The 24,717-nt window shown below is 35.6% G+C and overlaps 1 protein-coding gene across 1 annotated transcript in view; it reads right to left on the reverse strand.

The window, feature by feature from the left end:
- The window catches only part of ADGRB3 (adhesion G protein-coupled receptor B3), a 452,974-nt gene that overhangs the window by 204,441 nt on the left and 223,816 nt on the right, over positions 1-24,717 (reverse strand). Inside the window, exons 11-12 of the mRNA XM_053973447.1 lie at positions 19,644-19,712; positions 15,163-15,271 (exon numbers count right to left, since the gene is read on the reverse strand). Of these exons, the coding sequence (XP_053829422.1) occupies positions 15,163-15,271; positions 19,644-19,712 (178 nt within the window). The remainder of the gene's footprint in view (positions 1-15,162; positions 15,272-19,643; positions 19,713-24,717) is intronic.

Consider the following 24,717-nt stretch of genomic DNA (forward strand, 5'->3'; position numbering starts at 1 on the left):
CAAAGGGGTATTTGCATTGCAAAGAACTATTTTCAAAAGGTGCTCAAAGTCATTATTCAGTGCATGTGCTGAGACAACATACTGGTTCCAGTTCTTGGAGAAAGAAATGAATTGGACACAGAATAATTTTTACCCCAAAACTTACACAAACAGTCACATCTGCAAGAGGGTTTGGAAAGAGGATCCAGAGAACTACAGGCCTATCAGCTTGACCTCCACACCAGGTAAGGTCTTGATTGAGCAGATCCTTTTGAGTGCCAACATGTGGTGTGTGCTGGACAACAAGGGGATCAGGCCAAACCAGAATGGGTTGAGGAAAACCAGGTTCCGCTTGACTGATCTGGTTAGCTTCTATGCTTAGTGGATGAGGGAAAGGCTGTGGATGTTGTCTATCTAGACTTTAGTAAAGCCTTTGGCACTGTCCTAGAGAAGCTGGCAGCCCATGGCTGGGACAGGGGCACTTTTCACTGGGTTAAGAACTGTCTGAGTGGCCAAGCCCAGAGAGTGGTGGTGAATGAAGTCACATCCAGGCAGCAGCCAAGTCACTAGGGGAGTTCTCTAGGGCTCAGCACTGGGGTGAATCCTGTTTAATGTCTTTATCCATGATCTGGGTGAGGGAATTGAGTGCACCTTCAGCCAGTTTACAGATGATACTGAGTTGGGTGTGGCTGCTCGCAGCTGGAGAGTAGGAAAGCTCTGCAGAGGGATCTGGTCAATGCAGACTGATGGGCAGATTAAAATTGTATGAGGTTCAATAAGACGAAGTGCAAAGTCCTGTACTTGGGTCACAACAATCCCATGCAGTGCTACAGGCTGGGGCAGAGTGGCTCAAAACCTGACTGGTGGAAAATTACCTTGGGGTGCTGCACAACAGCGGCTGAACGTGAGCCAGAGTGTGCCCAGGTGGCCAAGAAAGCCAATGGCATCCTGGCCTGTATCAGCAATAGTGTCGCCAGCAGGACCAGGAAGTGACTGTCCTTCTGTACTTGGCACTGGTGGGGCTGCACCTTGAGTGCTGTGTCCAGCTCTGGGCCCCTCACTGCAGGAAGAACATTGAGGTGCTGGAGTAAGTCCAGAGAAGGGCAGAGGAGATGGTGAAGGGTCTGGAGGACACTGCTTATGAGGAGTGGCTGAGGGGTTTAGCCTGGAGAACAGGAGGCTTGGGGGGGACTTTATCACTCTTTACAACTGCCAGGTGGGAGTCATTATCAACTCCTAAGTAAGTGGTTGTAAGACAAGGGGAGATGGCTTCAAGTTATGCCAGGGGATGTTTAGGTTAGACAGTAGGAAAAAAAAAATGAATGAAAGGGTTCTGAAACACTGGAAGATTCTGCCCAGGGAAGTGGTGAAGTCCCCATCTCTGGACTTAGTTAAATATGTGTAGATGTGGCACTAGAAGACATAGTTTAGTGGTGAACACGGTTATGTTATATTAATGGTTGGACTCAATGATCTTACAGGTCTTTTCCAACATCAACCTTTCTGTGGTTCTATACACATTAAAAATAGAGCTGATCAGAACTTAGTAGATGTGACAAAAGTAAAATCAGTAAAGTGAAGCAGCTCATTTAAGTACATTAATAGGAATAAACAAGTTTATTATTCAACAGGGGTATAAAATATTGGGAATTATACACAAGATAGGATAAGGAAGGAATGGAAGCCTTTAAATAAAATTTGCAAGTATGTTTTAATAAGCAAATCCTTGGGCTTTTTAATAATGATGCACTACATTTAGGTTATCTTTATAGAATTTTTATATTATGCCTTTTTTCACTTTTAGCTCTTTCTGCAACAGATCAATTCAACATGGGTCCAAATGAGAACAAAGAAAAGTCACTTGAATAGTAACTTGACTTTGTTTTTCTTACATTCCTGGGAAAATCCTAGCCACCAACTACAGAATAATTTTCTCCTTTAGTCCAAACTTCCCTATATTATAGAATAGATCTTAATGAAAAAAAATCTTCCTGTTTATATACTTCTAATAAATGAAACTATTTCAACATGAAAGATTCAAACAACAATATTAAGTCCTAATGGTCTGTACCATCAAGATGTTCAAATACTGAGAAGAAAAAAAAAAAGCATTTTGGCAATTTAACAATTTCTAGCTTCTAGTCAGACAGCCTATGATAATTGTCTAACACAGCTGTGAGGTAACATAACTTTAAGTTTTTTAGTGGATGGTCTAGTTATATTTCTATGAAGCACTAAATAAAAATAAAAAAAATTAAAAATCAAACAAACAAACAAAAAAAAAAAAAAGAGAAAAGGTTCAGGTTGAACAATCTCATTTCACATCCAGGTATAGCTAGGAAAGTCTTTAAACTTTTCTAAAACCACTGACAGTGCAGATTAATGCTGAGTGACAGGTAAAAATTTGGATACAGCCCTAGTGGTATCAATAAAAAAATGTGTCTACAGGGAAAAAACCTATTGAAAATGTGCATGTAGCTCTCTAGAGAGAGACTCTGTCAAACCATGTATAAAAAGCTCATGAGTAAATATGCTGTTAGAGAATTTAAAGAATAGCAAAATTATGAACTTAGAAAAATATTCTAAGAAATGCCTACAAGAAACAAGAATAATCAAATTCTTACACCCCATCTTTGAAAGAAAATTCTTGAATGCATTCTTTAAATACATTAAAAGAACCAACACATACAGTCAGCAAACTACATCTAATATCTTGTCAAATGAAATTAAAAACAGTATATATATAAACACTTCAAAATCCTCTGAGCTTTGCTGTTGAATACCCCAAGTAGAAGAAGTTGTCCCACATTTGAATGTCTTGCCCTGTTGACATGCAGTCTCTGTGACTTAGCTTTACAAGAGTTTTGGGTATGTATAATTTTAACTTCTGAAAATTATTTCTAAGTACAACCACAAATGTAAAATAGATGATGCAGTATAAAATCACCAGCCATGTCTTCCAGTAGTGGAACTATTAATCCAAGAAACAGGTATAAGTTCAATTTGGCAATGCTAAATGGCATTCATTTTGCTGAAATTAACTTTTCTTTGTGCATTGTTGACTGTGAATGGAGACCATTATTTTTCATTGCCTAGATAGTGATGCAATTTTCAAAGCTAAATGAGCATTGAAAACATTCATTCCATGCTTCTGCAATGAACAATCTAAGATACCTAATGGCAAAACGAGACATTCCCTTTAATCTTTATGAACATATTCTATTCCCTTGAGGTTAAAATGAGAAAGGAGGGGATAAGCTTGCTATATTTTTGATAAATGTTTCACTCACAAACAGGAGAAGTTTTGTGTGTGCAGATGCAGCTGCCTGCAAATCCCTGAAGATCCAGTCATCCTGATGACTGTCCCACAGTTCCTTCCCCTTGGGCAGGCCAGTCTCTTTTCATTCCTCTGCCTTATTGGAGGTGAGATTTTGGTGCCAATATAGAAGAAATATGTTTCACCAAGGGACACAATTCATACACATATGGATGGGTTTCTAAGTACTTGCCTTTGATATCAGCTCACATTCTAGTTATGCTCCTCTACAACAGGACCCCAGACAGGATTTTCTGGAGAAGTGACTGTACCAATATACTGTTTTCCCATAGGTGTTCTTGAAATCGATCTCATTTCAAAATACTTGACTACTGAGTGACAGTACACAGCACGAGGCCATAAGATTTTACTAGCAATGTGTTACAAAAACACAGCATATCACTAACCCTGCTAATAATTAAAGTAACTGGACGTAAGTGGAACATCTTATATGTTAGGAAAAAAATCCACAAAATAATAGTCATTAAATAACAGCATAAGCATTGAACCACAGATTATATGAAAAATCATTCAAGCAATGAGATCAAATATCTCTTCTAGAAGGCCATTTCCCAACCTATATTAGTAGAAGATTTACAGAATAATGCTGCCTAGGGCTGATTACATGTCTTCATGACTGTAGAGAGTGTTTGTTTAAACAAAAAAAAAGAAAAGCAATCACAACAATATCAAGCTATTTGGCACCAGTGCTGTAAATTTAAGTATTTGCACATGCATCTAGTGCCATTAAATCACTGCAGGCCACAGAGCTGTACCACATATTTTGAGTGAGGAAAAGTTCTTTCTCTGTCTCCTTCCCACTGTAATGGAGACTTAGAGCATGGAAAGAATCCCAAAACTCAAAAGGTATATTAATCTGTAGTAGAATGAACCTCTGATTTTTATAACAAATCTTATCAAAGATTCTTTATCTCTGCCTTCATAGACAGCAACAAATGGGGTCCTAAAAGTCAAGGGAAAGAAAAACTTACACTGCAAAACAGATGAACTCACAGGTTCAGAAATCACAAAGCACAAAATATACATTAGAATGTGATTTTTGCCCACCCAGTACATGGACCCTTTGGGATGCTTTCAATTGATCTTACTGACATTTAGCCCTGTTGGCATTATACAATCTGACCTTAACAGAATGGCAGAGATATATGCAGTATCTTAGGTCTATATACTGAAGTCCAACTCTCCATATTAAAAAAAGAAATAAAAAAATACACTTACAGAAACACAATTACTCAGAATTATATGTGCATATGTTTACGTGGCTTTGAAGCTTGACCTCAATATCTGACAGTCTCACTGCCAAAATAATTATTACCATAAAAATGCTTTTCTTTGATATTATTAGTCCTCTAATACCCTCACAAAACTGACTTGAAAAATGAAATATTTTTCTCGAGTTTGTTACCTCAATTGTTATGCTACCTTCAGGCTATGCAGTTTGAAAAAGGCAGATCTTTACCACTATTTGGAATTAAAATCTACAGTCACCATCTAGGAAATAATACTTTTTCAATACAGCAGGTTGATTTGTCTAATATTATGGATGGAAGTTTTTCCCCTCCTTTTTCTGTTTTATTGCTTGGTTGGTTGATTTTTTGTTTGCTTTTTGCCAGTTTAGATTTTTTTTGTTGCTGTTTCTATTGGGGGGCGTTTAACTTTTTTTTGGGGGGGGAGGGGGGAGGGTGGTGTTGTAGTTTTATTCTTTATTTGTTTGGGGTTTTGTGTTTTTTCTTTCCTTGCCCTTGAAAGGCCAGAAAATGAAAAAGAGCTTTGGCAGTATGCCATATTATTAGCTTGCTATAAACCATGTTAACTCCATATTCACAATGGAGCTTTTGGTAATAGACCTGTTTCTGACACAGTGCAAGTATTAGGCAGAGCTAATAGCTGCTTTACTCCTATTTTAACTGACTTACAATTTTGGCGGGTTTACTTTAATTCTATTTAATTTTCCTTCTTTCATTTTCAGTAGTGAATGAGTAACAAAATGCTGTAGAAATCATTAAAACTGGGCCTGAACTTTGCTATTTGCAGTACTTAGCCACACCATCTCTAGCTGATGTACTACCAGATGATGGCTGGACACTCTTGTGGTAACTCTTTCAGGGCCAAGAAATCTCAGAATGAGTCATTAATCCATGCAGAATTGCATCTTGTTACTAGACTGTGGTACTCCTGTTTAAGGAAGGACTGTATGGTTTGGAATATCTTGACAGTACACTTCACTGAACATGATTGCTGCCACTTGGCACTACCTTACTATGAAATGAACTCTCTGGGGTATGCATTGACTCCATTACTGCATTAATGTAAAATTACCACCATGGATGCTTAATTTCTTTCAATTTCTTCAATTTTTTCCTTTAAGCCTCATTCTACCTGGAAATTGTTGGAAGTCACCTAAAGGTCCACTTGGTTGAGGCAAAGGAGTGAAAAAGGTCAGGTATTTAATTTCTCAGGTCAATAGTTAAATGCAACAGTTAAAAAATGGCCTGTCATACAAATTGATTTCTTTAGAAAACATCAGGTTTTAATTGCTCATTTGAAGAAACAGAATGATTCAGAAAGGAGTTTACAGAGGCAGAAATTTAGAAATGATACAACAACAATATGAGATACATAAATACTTTAAAAAGGAATTTCCACAAATGGGCTGTAGATGCTATTTTCTGTTTCAGTTAGAGACATTTTTTTAATGAGACAAGAGCATGTATGTCAGCATTTTTCATAGCTTCCATTTGTTTAGAATGTTTTACTCCACTTAATATAAGGTAGAGAAGAGAAACACTTTCAATTATTCTGGTTTCCATAGCACCCATTTAAAAATACCGAATGGTTAATTTATTTAGCCTTATCTTTAAGGTTACTTAATAAACTATATACTCAAAACTAACTACAGAATTATGACTATTTCTAAGAGTATAGCTAGGGAATCAAGTTAGGTTTTTATCCAAATTTGTGAAGACTGATAAAGATTCATATAGACATTCTCTTCATATTTGTAATTTTCAATCTTAAGTAACAGAGTTGTATTTTCTCAGGATCATTGAGTATGCAGGTTTAGAAAAGAGTGAAACAATCTACTCTTTTATGCACTGTTCACAGCAAGTTTTCAGGGAATGTGAATCATTTAATAAGCTTATTTTACACTGAGAAAGAAATACGAGCTCTTGAGCATTTACGTCAGGCATTAAGTCAGATGCTGCAATGAGCTAGACCTTCAAAGTGTGCATGAAGTCTTTCCCCTTTAATCAGTGGAGAAAGCTTGAATCTTCTGAAAGCCAACATATTGATCTGATCAAGGAATTGCTGAGACTGCTGCAAAGGAAATTATATGAATATATATAGAGCAGAAGTATTAAGAGTATAAAATTTTGCAATTGACCTTTCTCTGTGGTCTCCCTATTCTTTTATCTATTTTTTCTCTTCTGGAAGCCTTTAGCTATGGATTATTACATATGGTTTGAGCAAGTAACAAATACAAAAACAGAAGAGTGATACTGGCAGTGTGTAAATCCTAGGACTTGAAGGATTTTTTGAGAACTGAAAAAAAAAAAGTGATAGGTATTCCTTTCACATAAGTAGAGCATCTGCTCAATCAACAGCATAGAGGTTTGGGGCAGGAAAGACTGACGGGATACATCCGAGTGCAAAACAAAGCATGAGAACCAGGAGCCAAAGTCATGAATGAATAGAATATGTGGCAGAAGATGGAACTTCTCTGACCACCATGTTTGCAATCCAAGAACAAGAGTGTGACCAACTGTGCACCACAGGACAAGAAGAAAAGCATGAATTCTGCCTGTGAGGACTGTTTTCTCACCTGGCCTATTCCCCGGATGATTCCTTGACAATGTTTACATATTTACATATGAAGTATGACACACTACAAAGAGTGATTCCTGTTTGCCTTCTTAAAGTAACAAGTACAATTCACACAGTTGCTTAAAGGTGAAACTTTCCTTTGTGAAAACATGGGGTACTCTGGAATAACTTGATGGAAACAGGAGAAAAATCTGAAGGGCTTTTTTGGGGCCACTCTATAGGATCTGAATTTTTATTTGTGTGATAGGTGCAACTTTCTTTCTATTAAGAGAAGATGTTGAAATATTAACAGCCGAACTTTTGTTAACTATAAATCCCCATTTTAAAATCCACACTGTGCTTTAGCACTACACAGACTCAGAACAAGAAGTAATTTAATTACAAATGAATTCTGAGTATCTGTGTATACATTTATTGAAATTCTTGTTTCCTGGCTGAAAATTTTAGACATTTTCTTTATACATTTGTACAAGTTAATATCAAGGTTGTGCCTTTTTTTCTGTTTTCTTTAACATATTTGAAAAAAAGACCCTTTCCAAATTTTAAATAAATTCAGTCTCTTGGTATATGCTAGGCCAGCATGACATTTTTGATATATGACTCAGAGGATCTAGTGCTGCATTGAAGACACACATCACTAATTCTATTACAAAAAAGATAAGCAGACTAAGGCAGATGCCATTCAGATAAGTAAACAAATCATATAATGTGAACAAGTGTCTAGAAAGTATAAACAGGATTTACAATTTACAAGGTATGAAAGTCTTACCCTGGGATAAGGTGAATGAACCCACAATAATAGACAGCAATCCAGCTTGCTTATTTTCTAGCATTCCCAAAGCTCAGCATGTGCACATTTGCTCATGTCTTATAGCTAGAGTAGGTACATTTTCTGAAAGCTCCTTTGGTCACAAACATTTCTAAGTGTTTCTAGCTAGGACTGGAAATTTTTAAGATACACTCCATATGCCTGCAGGATTCTTTTGTGTTTTCCTAAAATTTCATGGAATGGGAGATTGAAGTTGTAACAATAAGGTATGCAAAGAAAGGAGGCAATGGACATTTTCAGAACATCTTCTGCCATATGGCATCCTAGACTGTCTGAGAAGGCAGAAATCAGACTTTGTTTCCTGCCAATGTTTATAAAACTTACATAAGCAGCTCAGTTTCAAGTGTTAAATGAAATGTTAATTACTATACTAAATCAGATTACTCATCAGAGTACCAGTGTCACAGCAGCCATTTTAAAGTTGAGAGATAACAGGTTGTTAAAAGTTGATTTATGCATGGAAATATGGTTTACACCTCTTCATTTTTTCATATAATATTATAGCTAGCTGCATTTACCATGTAGACACACATCTACTTATTTCTGTTTTGTACCTTGTAGGACCTTGACTTCATGCTTATTCAGAATTAAATGTGCTAAAATAGGGTTAGGAATCTTTGTTTTTTTTCCTGTGAGCAAGATTAAACAGAGATAGCAGCCTAGTTTCACTTTGTATTCACTCTTCAATTATGTACATGCAGTCCGTTTTAACAATCTGTTCTCAAATATCTGTTCTAATAAGTCCAACTCTCAATCTGATTTTTAATTATTATACTTTATTTATTTTTTATTATTTTGTTTTGTTTTTTTGATCATTCAGCTGTGAACCTCTCTGTGTTCACAGGTTTTACTGACTCACAAAAAACCACTGTTCTTTGCTTTAGATGACATGAATCATTGAAACATGAGCTAGTCACTAGGCTGCCTTTACAGCCAGTGGCAGAACTTCCACAAGGCAATCCATGCCCTTATTTTAGATGTCTGAGATGATATGAGTTGCTTACCTGAGCAGTACTCTCCCTTGATTTTAAAGGAAGCTTAGGGTGACTTTGGCAAATTTTGTGATGCTTAAAGTAAGTAAAATGAATCCAAGCCATATAATCTCAATTGAAAAGAGTGCTGCAAGTGATAGCTACTTAAAAAAAAATCTGTATTTTCTTTAGACTACTAGTTTTGTGGTGCTTAAAGTAAGTAAAATGAATCCAAGCCATAAAATCTCAATTGAAAAGAGTGGTGCAAGTGATAGCTACTGAAAATTGAAAAAAAATTCTGCATTTTCTTTAGACTGCTAGTTTTGCACACTAATGCTGTTATTTTCTCTGAATGTCTTGATCTACTCCCTCTTAAATGCTCTGTCAAAACTGAATTTAATCTGGCAGTGTATATCCTCTCCTTTTCATTTTGCTGAAGATTTCCTCCTGGAAATCTTCAATCTTTCCCGCCTTTGACCAATCTAAGTAACTTTGTGATATCTGCCCATTTTATAAAACTACTGATCATTGAAACATCCATATTCATAAAATGAACATTAACAGAAAGTGTCTTTTCACATGCTGAAAATTCTCATTTGTTTTTTCTTTTCAGTTCTAAATAACACCCATGACAACATATTGCTTGTCAAGATTATTTGGGTTTTTATTAATATCATCTTAGAGCTGTAAGCTTGATTTTTGACAACAGAATGCCCTTTAACTATTTATTTTGGCTACTGCTCTTAAGGAAATTTATTTGACAACATTGGGAAAATTTTCTCTTACAAAAGAATCTGAATCTGCCATAGAAATATGTATCCCCTAATACTGCTCCCTATTTCCAGTTCCAACTTCCACCTGTATCTTTAAAGATAGGTATGCCTGTGGCACTCCAATCTTCCAGTTAGAAATTTCCTTTTTAAGTCAAGGGTTGAATATTTCTTTATAGCAGTTCACCCACCTTTTATTACATATCTTCAAAACTCCTAATGGTTCACTGTGATGAGAACTCAAATCAGCCAAAGCACTGAGATGATCTGCTCAGGTCTTTAGTGTTCAGAGAAAAATTCAAGAAGCTATTAAAAGCCATGGTTAATTCTTTAATCTAAAATCAGGAACTTATCTTTAAAACAGACAAAACTGAAAGCTATTGGTTAGCAGAGAATGGTAACATGGTTTAAAAGCTTTTGTCCCACTGCATGTTGTATCCTTGCAGGTGGGTCTGTGCTTTCAGTGAATTAAGGGACACTGAGTGGTAGGAAAAGCTTCTGTTTGTTCACACTATCATTTTTGTGTGCCTGCTCAGCTGGTCTGGAGGAGGAGGAGGTGGAGGAAGAAGAAGAAGAAAAGGAAGAAGAAGAAAAAGAGCAGCATGAGGAAGGAGGCTTCTACCTCCTTTTATTTCACCTAATAATTTCTTGCAGGAATGTAATACAGAGTGCAATGATAAAACAAATACCATCTGTCCTCACCATGCATGGACAAAGTAAATTGTTGCTTTTACGTTTGTTAAGTTTTTTGTAGTATATTCACTATAGTTGAGAGAAACGCTAATAGAAGATGGGCCTTGCTTTAATGGAATTTGACTGAGCTTCCCCAATAAAGTATAGATATTAGATTATCTGGATTTTAAACCAGTCTTTCATGTTTTGTTTAGAAGAAATGAAAAATTTGCATTAAAAGCCATCACAATGAAAAGTTTAACAGGGGCATAGCAACTGTCCTTTTGGTCCTCTTAGCTATTTTCAAATGTATTATATAATGTGGCTTCTGATAACCTACTGTATAGTTAATGTAGCTTTCATCCCTTCCCATTTGTCATGAATTGAGAATGTGCAATGGAAAGTCATTGCAGCATGGTCATTTAGTAACTTTTTAAGCCACAACTACTTGTTTCAGTGTCTTGAAAGAAAGAGAAAATAAAATCCCCTCTGTGGAAGATCTCAGGGGATTAGCATATCCGTGGAACAAAATTAGGTGCTCAAATTTTACATCAACTACTATTCAATTAGAAATGTCATTCAATTAGCAATGAACTTGTAAACTGAAACTAGTAGAAGGAAACCAAGAACTCACTGTGTTACTGTAAAATTTGCAACAAAATTGGATTTTTTTCTCTGACAAGAAGCAGCAGTTCATATGTAGCTCATATTTAGTTAATATTTAGAGTAATTTTTCTGAACTTTAAAGTGACTTGAAAATGAAAACACAGGAAAAAGCATTTAAAGCATGTGAAGATGCTGAGGGAATATTTTATGGTAAATAACTATTGATTCAATAGGACCCCTGTCAGGCTCACATCTGTGCCTGGAAACTTCATAGAAAATATTCTAAGGCAAATGGAAGACAGGGAGGTGATTAAAGACAGCAACACAGCTTCATCTTGGACAAGTCTTGCCTAACCAACTTAGTGGTCTTCTGTGATGGAGTGACTGCATCAGTGGACAAGGCAAGAGCTACAGATGCCCTCTGGACTTCTGTAAAACCTTTGATATGGTCCCAACAACACCCTTCTCTCTAAATTGGAGAGATAAGGATTTGATGGGGGGACTCTTTGATGGATTAGAATTTGGTTGGTCACATCCAGAGGGTAGGGGTTCATGGCTCAGTATCCTGATGGACATTTGACAAGTGGTGTCCCTCAGGAGTTTGTGCAGATACAAATACTGTTTAACATCTTCATCAATGACAAAGGACACTTGCTGTGTCCCCAGCAAGTCTGTAGAAGGCACCAAGCTGAGTAGTGTGGTTGACACACCTGAATGATGGGATCTGGAAAAGCTCAAGAACTGGGCCCATGGGAACCTCAAGAGAAAGAAATACAAGCTCTTGAGCATCTCAAGAGGTTCAACTAGTCCAAGTGCAAGGTGCTGCACGTGGATTGCTGCTACCTGACCGCTGGCATCAGCACAGGCTGATTAAGACCAGCCCTGAGGAGAAGGACTTGGAGACACTGGAGGATCAAAAGCTAGACCTGAGGGCTTGCAGCCCAGAAAGCCAGTTGTATCCTGAGCTGGATACAAAAGCAGCACAGCCAGCAGGGTGAGGGAGGTGATCCTGTCCCTCAACTCTGGTGAGACCCCACCTGCAGTGCTGCAGCCAGATCTGGGGTTCCCAGCACAGGAAGGACATGAATCTGTTTGAGTGTGTCCAGATGAGAGTCAGAAAAATGATCAGGGGGCTGGAGCACTGTTGCTATGAAGACAGGCTGAGTGTTGGGGTTCTTCAGCCTGGAGAAGAAAGGGCTTCAGGTAAACCTTATTGCAGCTTTTCACTATCTAAAGGGGGCCTATAAGAAAGATGAACAAACTTTTTAGCACAGGCCATTGCATTAGGACAAGGTGTGATGGTTTTAAACTAAACAGATTAAATTTAGACTAGATATAAGGAAAAGTTTTTTTACAATAAGGGTGGGTAAACACTGAAACTGGTTTCCCAGAGAGGTAGTAGAAGACACCCCAATCCCTAGAAACATTCACAGTCACATGCCATGGGGCTCTGAGCAACCAGTGAGTTGAAAACATATCTTCTAATCCAAACCGTTCTATGATTTTATTCTATGAACTATTGGATTTTTCTCTTTAAAGATGAATTTAGGTAAAATTTGGGCCTCAGTTATACACAATATCTGCTTTCTGCATTAAATGTGTTTGTCAACTTAAAAGAATATTGTTATAGATAAGACTTCACATATTTATAAGCTCTTGTTGGTAGAGAATAATTGCTGACCAGTCAAAAACTGCATAGTTTATTATTTTCAGCTGAGTTATCAACATAAACATTCCCTAAAACCCAAGTACATAGGCAGACAGTTTTGCCAATGCCTTGAGGACAATGATACTAAAACTGAATTATTCCAGATATATACCTTTCTTGTTAGTGAAAATAAGAAATTACTCCATCTCAGCATGTCACCTGAGCTCAAGTAGTCTGATCAGTGATTTGCACCACAGTGACCCTGTCCTTTTTTGATGGCTGACGGAGCACAGGGAGGATAAACTCATGCCAATATATCAAGGCACAGGGCTTGGTAGTCAGACTAAACCTATAAATTCATTTCCAGTTTTCATCATTCATTTATCTTTTTTTTTCTATTTCTTTGATGGTTTTATAGTTAAGAACAGATCTCCTGAGTGCCTAAAAATATCTTACATGTGGGAAGAGAAAGATAATCAAAAGAAAGACTGTAAAGATTCTGCAGTTATCTAAACCAGCCAGTGCACAGCAAACTTTCTGATTCAATTGAAATGTTGTTGCTGTTTCCCATGTGAAGCCATGAATATGTAGAGACACAGATTATTTGAATGCATTTTCTTAATCTGAATGTATTTTCCCATTTGATTTTTTTTTCACATTTTTTTCAGAGGACAAACAGATTAGAATGCACTACAGTGTGCCAAGCAGCACGGACTGTGCGCTTTAAATAAATTCATCTTTTTATTTTGTCAGAAAAATATCATGGAACAAACACTTCAGAAAAGGTACTTTCCTTTATAGATTTGTGCAGGGTCTAGCATAATGAAGGACTGACAACTGGAAGAAGGTTTAAGTGGTATTAAGTGGTATTTGTAGTACCACAAAAATAATAAATCACTGGTTAAAACCCTACTGCAATGTTTTAAACATTTTAAGACTGCCAGAGTTCTTTGACATGTCTCCAGTACAAGGTTGTGCCTTATAGGGAATTGTGTTTACAGTACTGTCACTCTGTAATATGAACTGGAGAATAATAATAATAAATATTTATTATTGTAGAGCAGCAAGCTAAAATAGGGACAATCCAACATTTTCCATGCTTTTTTTCCACCAACTAATTTCAAAATGACCATATTTTCTTACTCATTCTAATGATTTGCTGAATAACTGACTGACATATATGCGCAGAAAGAAACTTAAAATCAGAAAAAAAATGTATTGACACCATATGTTTTTCTATCAGACAAACACATATTTTGGATTTATTCCTTACATACAACTTCCTAATACTTTCCCGGCACTATAAAAACGCAGCTACAGCAATTTAATTGAATAACAAAGGTACTAAACAAAGACGAAATGATTAGAGAATAGCTTTTCAAAGTAATTTTTTAGTTCAATTTTTAAAAAAATGCTTTCACATTCCAGCTCATTTATGACTACTAATAAATATAATTGAGTTGCCAGGCCTTTTTATATTTGATGTTTGTTATTATATGACTATTACCTGGCAAAAACAAAGTTTGAAAAATAAATCTGAATAAAGTTTTGAAAATGTTACACATAATAAAACTAACATAAGAAATTCTACGCTTTAATTATTTTGGCACCTAATGTATATTTTTAAAAATTATTATCTATACTGATGCTCACACCATGACATGTGAAAAGACTGTCCTTTGAGAGAAGAATGGAATATTAAAAGATTTTTATATTATACTTTAAATATTTTTATTATTTAATTGTTTAATATTTATTATTTAATATTATTTAATAAGTATTATTTAATTACTATTTTTATAATATACTTTTAGTATTCCATATGAGAATGGAATATTAAAAGACAATGTCAACAAAATAAACACTTCCCAAGCTATTAAGTGTATGAATTTTAACTCAATTAGCACAATTTCATAAACTAGCTTTTGAAACACTATGTATCTTGGAAACACTCTAAATTCTACCTACAGTTCATAGTATTATGGTGAATATTTGTCACCAGATGACACAAGGAAAAACGACGCACCCCAGCTATGGTCACGATGAAGAGACTAATTTATTTCCAATCATTTATAGTTCTCAAAAGATGCCAGTGGATTGGAGGGTGAACGTGCCACCTCTCCAACGACACTGGACAAACTACCTGTACATCAAATTTCTCCGCCTCTATGAAAGAATGCAAAACAATAGGTTGTTTACAGAAAGTTGTGTAGGAAAGTTCTCTGCAAGAATGTAAACTCAGAAGGCTTTAGAAAACTCTTAAAAATCAGGGCGACAAATATTTTCTTTATTTTGATTCTAAAACTTTGCATTTAGATCTTGAGATACAATTATGAAGAAATACAACATGTAAGCCATTCTGCATGTGCTAAACTAGGGAGGGGATAAACACGCAACAGATAATCTGGTGGAGGAGGAGGAGCCCAATCTGGGATGTGATAGAAGCAGCAACTCTACAGTACATACTTGGAACTTCTGATTTTCAATAGGTCATAAATTTGATAGAAGAAATTTCTATTTCTTACCTACATTTCCAGTCATTAGGTATGAATTCTGAAAGTCCATCATTCCCATTCCAACAATGTGTATAAAATCTTCAATCACCTGCATTAACTCCACTGAACCTGGATAGATCTAACAAAGGAAGGTCAGACATGACATTTACTATAATATCAAAATGTCTACAAATTCAAATAAAATCTAAATGCCATCAATAGCAAGTTGAGAAGTAACAGTCAAACAGCTCTTCCTGTGCTTCAATGCTAAACACTTTCTGTTACTGTAAAATAACCATTTTTCTATTAAATCCTCATATAAACAGACACTACTTCCCATAAAGTTATGTGAAATCAACTGTGCACTGGAACTGTGTAAAATGTTTCCGCTAAGTCACTGCACTTCTCAAACACTTAGTGGCCATTACTTTCATTAATGGTTAAAGCATTTCATATTACAGAACAGCTCTAATTAAAATATTCTTCCTTCCTCTGAAGGTATCTTTGGTAACTTCAGAACTACTGATACAAACAGTAATGCAAATCTTACTGTGGCCTTGCCAGTATGATAACCTTTGTTGTATTAGTCAACATGTAAGTAAGTTAAATTTTTACTGGTAGTACTATTTTTGTTGATGATATGGAATAGTAGAATCATAGAATATTGGAGGTTAGAGGGGGCCAGTGGAAATCATCCAGCTCAAGCCTCTGTGCAAAGCAAGATCAGCTCTAGCAAGTTGCCCAGGAATACACACAGTTGGATTCTGAATGTCTCCCAGGAAGATGATCCCAGAGCTTGTCTGCACAACATGTTCTAGCATTCAATCACTCGCACTGCCAAACAGTTTTTCTTACACATGAATGGCATTTTCTGTATTTTTTTTTTGCCCCTTGTTTTTTATTCTGTCAACGGACACCATTGAGACTTGGCTCGGTCTTCTTTACTCTTTTCCCTTTCAAGAACTTTTAATATTGTCATGTTTCCAAGCAAAAGAGTGTCAGCTATTTCAGCCTGTCCTTGCATATCTAATGCTCTAATCCTCTAAACAACGTCATGGTATTTTTCAGGGCTCATTCCATTATTTTGTGTCTTGTACTGAGGAACCCAGAACTGGACAGAGTAAACTAAAATAAATTGCAGTAGCCTTGGCATTGCTAATGTAGCCTCTCAATTTGGCTTTTTAACTTATAAAAACACATTTTCAAAAAATATAATTTATTTGCAAAGCTGTAAGCTACTAATAAAAACATTTACTTTAATATTTAACAATAATGATTCATCAACAAAACAGCATTAGAGATCATAACAGTTATTAATAAGACTAGAAGTTCTGTTCATATCACATACATAAAAAAGAAAAAAATTTGGTTTTTATTGCCTGTTATGAACAAGACAATTTTCAGTAACAGAGTGCCTTGCAATAGAAAAAAATAACGGATGACCTGTTCATGATGTTTTTTTCTTCATATCAGTGAAATGTCCAAATTTCACTTTATAAGCAATATTCAACCCATTCTTTCCACTACTGGGACTGCAGACTCCAAAAAAAGCCTACAGAGACTATAAATTCCACCATGCTGCACTCCATCTTCATCTTGCTCTATCTATCTAGATCTTGGTTGGATCTTGCTTGGTTGAGAACAACGAATTTCACAAGGTGCTTTGTTCACTACATGGATCTTCTCATAAAAGGTATTTTGTTTTGAAGAAGGATTTGTTGTGGCAATTAGGATTCTAACAGGTGGCAAATGCTACTTCAGGTGACAGAGACTTAATGTCCATTTTCCTGATGATGAATTACTGAGGTAGTAAGTGCGGTTTTTACACCCATCTCATTCAAAGCACACACATGCACAGATTAAGTACTAAGGAAAAATTTCATTGAGATTTTTTAAACCTTCATTCTTGCATATAAAATTATATAGTAATAAACTGTTGAGCACTCAGTTGAGCAGGTATTCTGGGGTTTTATATATCTGAAGTACTGGTTAATCAATAGGATGCTGGCAGATCTTGATGAAGAATATGCCATGTTTTGAAACTCCAGTATAAACTTACACATTGTGGATTGAAATGGCTTCCTGTGTGCAGTGCTTTACATCAGCTCTTAAAAAAAGGCAAGTATTAAAGTGAGTGCTGCTTATCTGAATGCTATATAACCTATAATTAATGGTTATCAACTGTTGGCATTTCAGCTAGAAAAACAGATGTGCTGAGGCATTGCAGCTGTATACTTGATTGAAAGTCAGCAATTTGCTGACAGTGAGTAAGATTTTCTTTCCAGCAAAGAATCTAGAAAACAGGCTAAGAGATCTATGCTAACAGTAGCTGTGGAGTTTAAGAAAACTATGCAAGCTGGCAAAAAGGCTGGTCAGACTGCACCTCGGTTTGCAATGTTTTATTACAGAAAATTAAGCTGAGTGGCTGAACCAGAAACAGGATCACCTTTATTCACCAGTGTCTGCTCACTCCTCCAAGCTGTTATGAAGAGCTACTTGCTACCAAATTTTCTTTGAGCGTGCTTATGTAACTGTACAAGAACATTAATAAGACTAGGGGCATTGGGGGGATCATATCTCAGTGGTCTAAGATTTAGTGAATACTCTAGTGTTGCAACCAGGAACCTATGGCCCCACTGCTCTGGTGTACAGATCATCTTGTTTCTTTTTGGGTTTCTGCTGTACCTAGATCTCTGAGACAGTGATTTCCCAGGCAGAGGAAGGAGCTATGGAAAAGTAGAAACAACTTGTTCCCTCTCTATTTTTCAACACAGCTCCTTCTATGAGCAGCAGTGAAAAGAGGGAACTGGAGATTTACTGTTGCCTCTTTGTCTCCACATTCTCAGAATTTCCTCTTAAGCACTGTCATCCCCAAATCTCTGGGGTCAAACAGCTGACATTGCATGGGTAAGCAGGCAAGACGGAGGTAGAAGACAAGGTTGATAACATAAGAGTGGTATCATGTCTGTTTATTAGTGAGGCTAAAATAATTGCTTAAAATTGGTTTCCTTATCTTGATGTTGTTTATGGAAACTGCCCACATGTATGTGGTTTTGCTGCTTCCATCCATCACTGCTAAAGAAAATGACACACTGTCTATTTTTGTATCTGGCTCTTCCAGAGGGGAACAGAAAAACAGGAAAAGAAAAAATACTATTCCCAGCTGAATTGTACTGGGTCAGCTGCAGTGTCATGTGCCTACTTCAAGGTTTTGAATTAGTGATGAGAAGTCCTGATCTTCCCTTTCTTAATGATATCATAAACATGAACTTACAGAACTGAGGGTAAATAGTATCAAAGATCTTTAAGTACCTTGTGATTTATTAGGAATGACACGAAAAGTGAACAAAGCTCAAGTATCTATAGAATACAGTCACAATGACTGCACAAGAGTAAAGCAACGATCTATGTAAGCTGTTTTCTTGCTTCTGACAGTGGGAAAAAGCTGATGTTTAAGGAAGCGTATAAGGGGGCAGGAATATAGTGATGCTTTCTTGGAAAGTCTTGCCCAGCCTTTTTTGCCAAAATTCTGCCTTGTGCAAAACCATGATTTTTCTTTCATAAATTTGTTTATTTACCTTTTTAACTTGTGTCCTTTCAGTTGCAAGAAGTTCTGCAAGGTAGCCTTCTACAGAATAAATATCTACTGTATTCATTCTGAATCTGCCACTATTTTGATGTCCTTTAGTTATTTTACAAGAAGCACAAGTGAGTAAATTAAGTATTCCTGCAGCACATTCTACAAACCACTCCTGATTTTAAAAGCTTCTATTGCAAGTAAGTGCACTTGACTCTTTTCCATACTGAAATATCTCGCTTTGTTTAATCCTTTTTCATAAATAAATGTTTCCCTGCCTTTGAGCATCCCCCCACAAACTTTCCTCTTTACATAACTATGTTCATCCCCATTGTCAGTGTTATTTGTACCTGAATAAACCTGACAGTATTATGGTCATGTTCATGAACACAAATCTTAACATTGTGCAGTAACTTGGTATAAGAAGTTCCCATGTAGGAAATTCTTGTATCCAAGCCAAAAAAAAAAAAAAAAAAAAAAGGTTATTTGAATTTTAACTCTTTTATCATACATTCATGATTTTTGCTAGACTTTCCTATTCTATAAAAATTTCTAGACCAGAAACTTTTCAGTCCTGAGGATCATAAATGTTCTTCTAAATACAACCTTATATGAAAGGTCTACTGTTTGCACTTCTGTAAGTTGTTTAGGGGTGTTGTATGAAGTCTTTGGGTGAGGTCTGACGTATCGTGTTTAACAAAAGCAGCATTGCACCTAGCCCTCAGTAACATTTTTCAGCTTTTGTATGTACTTCATTACAATGTCCAAAGCAAAGACACAGTGAATAAAACCACGGAATGTTAATAAAAAATCTGTTTTTGTCAAAAGAAGCAACTTATATTCGAAATATAATTTCAATGTAAGGAATTAGCTGGTGGGTCCTGGAATTGCTCCTGATTTCTGAAACCATATATTAAATTTTGTCAAATCTTACCTGTTGCGCATCTTCCCATTTCTCTTTGTTTTCTTCATCTAAGAGATTACTTATGATTTGAAAGAAGTTCTGAAAAACCAATTAAATGAAAGACTAAGTAAAATGATGTCAAAGATATGAACTACCACATCCTTTATCTGACATTTAGAAAGCTTTCCTTTCCCTATTACAGATGCAGTTCTGCAGCCTATTTTCTATCAGTGGAAGAGATGATATAGCAAAATAATACATTAGACTGATAAGAGGACATATATTTTATGATAAATTTTTAATTCTTGTGTATATAATCAGCTTCTGTAGTACCACTTTATATGAAACAAGAACCATTTTAAATTTGCTAAACTTTTAAATGTGATGGTGCTCTATTCACAAATTGCTCTCATTCCAGAAACTAGACAACTATAGATTTTGTAAAAAACCAAAGTACATTTAAGAAAGCACCAGTCTCGAGTCTTTAGTTTCTATTCAAAATGAGAAAATGATCCTTTATAACCATATATAGGGCATTCAATGACATTTCATTGGTCAATACAGTTTCAAATCAAATGCTTCTTACTTTTATATGTCACACTTGCCTCTATCCTTTTAGGAATTTCAATTTAAAAGGAATAAGCAATTTCTGTTTCTTTGAACCTAAGCTGTTAACCTCTTTTTCTGATTCTCCTATTCATTTAAGTATACGAGGAAAAATGCAGGACAGTTAGATACAAATCATACATTTAAAAATTCACTTTTCTCCAAATGTTTGTGGAGAAATCGCCTTTCTAATTTTGTTTGCTCTCTCTAGCAATTTGTATTCCCAACTTCTTCATCCTTAAAAGGTAAGAATTTGTGCAGTCTGTTCTCATCTCTGTATCACATTTTGTGCAGAATGTCAATATTTTCTACAGCCTGCCAATTATAATTTTCCTGTTCCTTCATAAAAGATACATGTAGTTTCCAGTAACCTTAGCTGAAGAGTGCTATTAAGTCCCTCACAATTTCTAAAAAAACTTTAGCTGGAATACCAGCAATGTGACCTTGCTGGAATTCAGATTACTGGTCATTACCTTAACTGCACTTACTTTTTAGCCACTTTGGGGTATAAACAGGACTTAAATAAGGTTTTAGTAAGAAGCAACTTTAACTCACTATTAATGAAAGTACAAAGGATTCAACTGCACAATGACTGAAACTAGAAGGGAAAAACTTCCAACATTAGTCTATGGTGGGTATGCTTGAAAAGACATTTCAAAATAAAGAAATCACCAACATTTTAGGTGTCTCACAACTATATAAGTAAAACAATTTAGGATGCAAAATTGAAGAAAACTTGTGAAAACTATTTTTTATAATAACATTTTACCAGTCTAACCTGGTCCCAACACTAAACACCTGACAAGCAAGAGGATCTATCTTTGCTTAACCATTAGGAAGTTAACTATGGTAACTATAAAATTCACATGGATAAAAATTTCTTTAACTTGACTAAATTTACTCTAGACATGACTGAAATTTTGCTGAACTTGGACAAAGTAATCCTATTCATTAAGGAGGCTACACCTCTTTTCTCACTGAGGTCACTAGCAAAATATATCCACAAGCTTCAGTAACACAACAAACTTCATGAAAAGAAACAAAATGGCTCAACAAGCTCCTGTGAAAATTATAAGTAACCATTTGGACAAGATGGGAATTAATGATAGGACATAAAAGAAAAATGTTTTCATTGTTTCATCCAATTTGCAGCAATACTAAAGAATTTCCAGTCAAGTTAAAAAGAGAAAGAATAGATATAGTTACATACTTATATACCTGGAATACATTTAACCCCTTTCAGACATTCTATAGCAAAATAAAGTGCAATACAAGGAGTTGCATTTGGTATTTGTAACAAAGGATTTGCCAGTTTAACCAGGTTGGCAAATCACAATTCTGTAAATGCAACTTCAGCTATGAAAAATGTACATCTTCACTGGTCCCCCAAGTAAAATAATCTGTATTGGTCGAAGCATGCCAGTTTTATGGCATTATTATCACACTTAGTGGAGGGCAGTATAATTTGATGAAGATATCTACTAGACAGAGTTGGCCTTATGAAGATTTTGCCTGAAGGAAAACACTTTTCTAAACATGGTAGTTCTCAACTCTTCCAATGCAATATTGTAGAAATGCAATGGGTGGAAATTTTAACTTTAATTCATTAGGGCATCAGTAGCAGTCTAGCTCCAGCAGCATGGAACTCAGTGTGGGATAATTTATCATACCAGAGAGTTGTTTTGAAAGTAGTTTTGCGTTACACTGCAGACACTGATTCCCCTGCAGTCTAAGCCTTAATTGCAAATGTATCCATGTCTGTCTAATGAGATCTATCTGAGAGTTGCCTAGATTGCATGAAGAGCCCTCAGGAGTTTCAAATGTTTCTTGTAGATGATATATTACATGGGTTTGCTAATAATGTTATGTATTAGTTAATTTTCATATTTATTTCAGTTACAAAAAGCATTAAAATTACCAATAATTGACAGAAATATATGTGGAAAAGTTTATAAATAATGCTGGACTCAAGCACAGACAAAAGATAAGCAATAACTTATCTAATATATATTTCTGCTCTTGCCAAAAAGGTATAAATTACGTGTATGAACTTAGTAATAAGAATATATATCTTCTTGAGCTCTTTTTTTCTTTATTTCTAACCTTGGTTGGTGCCATATTTATGGTAGCACTGGAGGGTGAGACGTGTGCAGGTTTTTCAGTCCAAGCGATTTTTCAAAGTAATATCAGTGCTTTCTGAATTAAATGGAAATGAGCAAATGGATTTGCTGCTTCAATAATGAATAGATATGAAATGCATTTAAAAAAATGTGACAGGGGAAGAAGGGTTAAAAAGTCTTTGTCCTACTTTGACTACTCTCTTGTTTACCGCATTAATCATGAAAGAAACAACACTGTCCTTTAGTAAAATGATTGACAGGTGTGGAGGCTAAATTTTAGAAGCATTATGGATGTGATCTGAGGGAATTATTCCAGTAAACACTGGACCTCCCTGTAGAATCAAGCTTCTTTCTTTCATAGCCAGGCTTGCATATTACTGAACTGGTCACTATAGAAAAAGTTGGGACAGCCAGAACCAAATTTTGGAGTCCTTTATTTTTGCCCAGGCTTTTTTGATGATCATGACAGTTACAGCTGGGAATGGACCAGTAAATTTTCCTAATTTAATTTCCTTCCTTTCAATTTTTTCTTCTGTAATACAATAGCTGCAGTTTTCTCTGTTACAGTCCAAATTCTTTGACCCTCTCTGCAGGCATAAAGCCGTCATAAATCCTTTTATACAGTTAGAGAAGAATTCCTCCCTAGGAGGAAGTAATGGATAACCTTAAGTCACCTCCACTTTTGGACTTCAGCATAGTGAATGTGTGTGTGGGAGGAGGAAGGTGGAGGGAAAAAGGCTTGGACAATCCTGTTAAACCCTGACTCACAGCAATGGTCCCTACGGCTAATATAAAAGGGATTATACTGCTCTAACTTCTTTGGGGAGAAACCTTTTTTCCTGTTGGTTGCTGCATCAGGGGATGGTACAACTCACTTTGCCATTCTGTCTGAAATGTAGTTGCTTTCCTGCCATCCTGTCCTTAGAAGGAAGTTCAAGCACTTTTAGACCAGTTCTGGATAATATTCCAAAATGTTGCTTTCATTTTGCTTATTTAAAATTTCTATTTTCTTCCTGGTAGAATCATTCTCTCATAAGTACAGTGTCCATCTCATGGCCTCAGTGTACCTGCAGAGGGTATTTTAAATGAAAAACCTTGCTTGCAGAAGAATTGAATGACTCATCTTGCAATAATTTCTGCTACTGTAGTGATATTTTCAGTCGTTGATGCAGGACACCTTCTTGTTTATAAATGGTTATTTTTGTTCCCGACATTGTATGGCATGTGCAAGTATACATTGGTATCGTTGCAAAAAACAGTTAAAAGATGCAAAAGTAAAAGGAGTCATGTAATAAATGACTTGGCACTAAATATGCATACCTTAAAAACTTTATTTTGCTCTTGATATTGTCTGCCTAAAGAAGTGGCATTTTCAATGCAGCCCATCAGGCAGCAGCACCTTCATTTTGGATAATTAGATGGAAAATTTCAAATTGGTCTCACTTTTCGGTTCATTCATTTTGTTATGGAGTCTCTGAATCACAACTCTTGCACTATTCATGAATATTAATATTGAATATAAACCAGATATTGTAGGTATTTGAAGGACTATCTAGACGGATGGAGTGCATAAGAAACAAATATATTCACACATATATACTTTTTCTTTCTAAGTCATAATTCAAGTGTTGTTTTGTAAATAAAAAATAATGTTGTCCATAATTCATCATAATGTACTTTTCCGACATCACATTTATTAAAAATGATAAATTATTAAAATTATTAAAATTATTAAACAAAATGATAAATTATGTCTTTTAGAGACTTTAAACCTCACTCATGCTTTTCTGATAATGTCTTTAAAACTAAAATCCATCAACTAAGAAATTCTACTCTTTATCTAGTTAAAAAAATTTAATGGCGTTAGAACACCACACATAGATTCTACATAAAGAAGAATTTTCATGCAATTTTAATTTATACCTTTTTGTCAGTCACTTTGACAACGAACTAGAAAGTATGAAATTATGTCCTAATGAAAATAAAAAATAAATACAATACTCCAGAGTATGGTAGAATATGACATATGTTTACATATGGAAAAATCCACGTTTCTCAGAAATTAGTAGTAAATTTTAAACTTTTGTTACTGAGCTAGGATTTCACTTTATATCATCAGAAGCCAGTAAAAGGAACCTTTCTTAATATATCCTCTGGGCCAAACACATGCTTTAGTCTGATTTCACTTACTTTGCTGAATACTGTCCATTGTTCTTTTTAATTTTACTTTAGCTTGATGTTTGGGGGTTTTTTTGTTGATTTTTTTTTTTTTTTGCTTTTGGTTTTTTTTGGGGGGGGTTGCAGTTTTTTGTTTGCTTTTGTTTGCTTTTGTTTTCTGGTACTTTTATTTATTCTGACTTGGATTTTGAGTGTCTTTT

Source organism: Vidua macroura, chromosome 3, assembly GCF_024509145.1.
Source record: "Vidua macroura isolate BioBank_ID:100142 chromosome 3, ASM2450914v1, whole genome shotgun sequence".
Lineage (NCBI taxonomy): Eukaryota > Metazoa > Chordata > Aves > Passeriformes > Viduidae > Vidua > Vidua macroura.